Source organism: Tetrao urogallus, assembly GCF_951394365.1.
Source record: "Tetrao urogallus genome assembly, chromosome: 4".
NCBI lineage: Eukaryota > Metazoa > Chordata > Aves > Galliformes > Phasianidae > Tetrao > Tetrao urogallus.
The window spans coordinates 31,089,187-31,091,937 of NC_136817.1; the positions used below are offsets into that span (position 1 = coordinate 31,089,187).

At 40.9% G+C, this 2,751-nt stretch overlaps 1 protein-coding gene across 1 annotated transcript; it reads left to right on the top strand.

Moving 5' to 3' along the window:
- Positions 1 to 2,262, top strand: LOC306945654 (interleukin-8; the record flags this gene model as incomplete). Its single annotated transcript, XM_079534423.1, has 4 exons — positions 1 to 65; positions 840 to 971; positions 1,594 to 1,677; positions 2,232 to 2,262. 4 exons carry the CDS (start codon positions 1 to 3, stop codon positions 2,260 to 2,262), a joined length of 312 nt encoding a protein of 103 aa, XP_079390549.1.
- Between the last annotated feature and the right edge of the window lie 489 nt (positions 2,263 to 2,751).

The following is a 2,751-nucleotide window of genomic DNA, read 5'->3' on the forward strand; positions in this document are numbered from 1 at the left end:
ATGAACGGCAAGCTTGGAGCAGTCCTGGCTCTCCTCCTGGTTTCAGCAGCTCTGTCGCAAGGTAAGTGAATCCCTCCCAGTACCCACAGGACTGCAGCACTATCTTGGCACCTGCTGAGATGTGTGTCCTCAGAGAGGCAGCTTTCTGCTAGTTTCTGCAAGTTCATTTCTTTTGAAATGTTTTCAACAGTTTTCCTTTGGACAGAAATTTACTACTGTAGCTCTTGTACTGAAGAGTTACTGACATCTTGTGGGAAATATTTTAAGGATGCTAATGAAATTAACTTTGGTTCTGTATTTCATTTAAAGCGTAAGTTGGCTAGAGACAGGATCTTCTCTAAAAGTGTTTGAAAGTTGCTCTACCTTCCCACAAAGGGCAGTATTTTCCCACTCAGTATTTCCTATTTGTTACTTAATGATCATACTGTTTCAGTCAAGCAATCTACAGCTGCAAGTGAAGAACAAACAATATAAACATAGCAAAGACAGGCCTCAAATTAGGGAAAAATAGCAGGGCTCTCTCTTCTTTATACATGCCAGTATGTCAATCCAGATACTAAAAGATGCAATTAATTGCACAGTGTTGTCAGTCAGTAGAAGTAAACACAAAATACGTGGTTTTACTTTAAAAAGACATGTTGATGTAATTTTAAATGTACTTGGGCATCAGCTCCTCTGAAAAAAATAAACAACATATTTTTATACTGTGAGGATTTAGGCACCTAGAACAAATGTAGGACTTCAGCATGTTGTTAAAACAGAGCAGCCATAATCTCTGGCTGATACAGTAATGGTAACTGGCTCTCAAAGTGCAATCTTCCTTTTGTGCTCATAGGTAGGACCCTGGTAAAAATGGGGAACGAGCTCCGGTGCCAGTGCATTAGCACTCATTCTAAGTTCATCCACCCTAAATCCATTCAAGATGTGAAGCTGACGCCGAGCGGCCCCCACTGCAAGAACGTTGAAATCATGTAAGTAAATCATCTGCAAGGGCCTCTCTTTTCCCAACCTACATTATGCTGTGGCTGTGGGCTTTTAGCATAGTCTTTCTGAACTTGTACATGCCTGAAGCAATCATCAAGAACGTGATGATCTTAAAGATGCCTTCCAATCCAAGCCATTGGATCTTTTCAGTATTTGTTCTATGTGGTAGAACATGATGACTAAGACTAGTCAGTTCTTAATGCACGAGGTAATAGTTTAGTTTAAATCCTGCATTTACTAGACAGGCAAAACTCCCAGTAAAACAGATCTGTGGCTCATTGCAGAGAGAAAAAGTAAGTTATCTCAGGCAGATGTAGGGAAGCACTGAAAGTAGTCCGGTCTAGAGTAGCACAGACTGGGAGTAAAATGCTGCCATCCATGTACTATCAACATTTCTTTTGTCACTGGATGTTTCACGCTTGTTTTGAGAATCCTTATTGTTGTAAGCAAGTTCTAAACGAATGCCTGTATTTACTGAGGAAAATTTTGAGGAATGTGTGAGTGTTGTAAGCGTAAGCACACAAGCTCTAAACATGCAGTACTATATTCTGTGTATAAAACAAACCCAGGTACTAGTTTCCTGACTTTTCTTTCTTCCTTGTTTTGCAGAGCTACTCTAAAGGACAGAAGAGAGGTGTGCTTGGACCCCACTGCTCCCTGGGTACAGCTGATCGTAAAGGCACTTATGGCCAAGTAAGTCCCATTCATTCTCAGATCAAGCAGTTAAGTTGCAAACCTCCCAAGAAAGCCAACTTGTGAGGTTTCATAGTGTAAGCTTCCATTTTCTCTTACTCAGAGGTAAAGAATGGGGAAACGTTGCTTAATTATACAACTGGGCTCTTATGTGGGCCCTTCTGCAACGTTCTTGTTCAGTGACGATGCCACAACTAAACCTTTGATAACCAGCAACTCCATTTGAAGGAAAAGGAACACCTCATGATAAATGGGGCTTTAAAAAAATTACCTTCCCCTTACTTTCAGTATCCCATATAAATAATTCCAAATAATTTCCAAGTTAATGAATTCTTTGATATGAGTGAATGGTGCAAAAGTTTCCTAGCTGAGCACCAGATATGCAAACACTGGCACTCCAGTAACTGCTTTTGAAACATTATTCTCTCTGTGCCTTGAGACAACAGATAGAGTTGGAAACAGATCATTTGCTTTTAACTGTTTATGCAATGCTAAGCCACAACAATTGCCTTTGAAGCACCTTCTAAATCACCTTTTTCCTCACCTCATAATAGGGCTCAGCTCAATTCTGATGCACCACTGTGAGAAAATTCCAGACAGGAAAAAGCCTCAGAACCGCTCCTGATTTCCACTGGGAGAAACATCCAGAGAAAGCATCGTGCAGCATTCCATCTTCCACCTTCCACATCGGTGTCTCATGTTAATTGTAGATCCTTGTATCTATTTATTTATTTATTTAACTGCATCTATTTAAGGAAATCTTTCATATTGGTCAGTGCTGTGGGACTCACTGTCCATAGAGTAGGAAAAGTGGCTTGCTAGGGGAAATGAAGCTCCCTTGGAAGCCACTTCAGTCAGACACAATCAGTTGAGTGCAATGCACTTACAGCACAGCTTGTTTGTACTAAGACCTACTGTTCTGCTATTACAGCAGCAAACTGGTAATTCCTCCTGCTCCCCTGGAGTGCTCTAGTATGTTGTGTCAACAACAGTTTCCTAGTCACAGTCAGCTCATGCCGACTGCAGACTGTGATTTAAAACTTCAGAAATCTCACCTGCAGAATCTGTAAGACT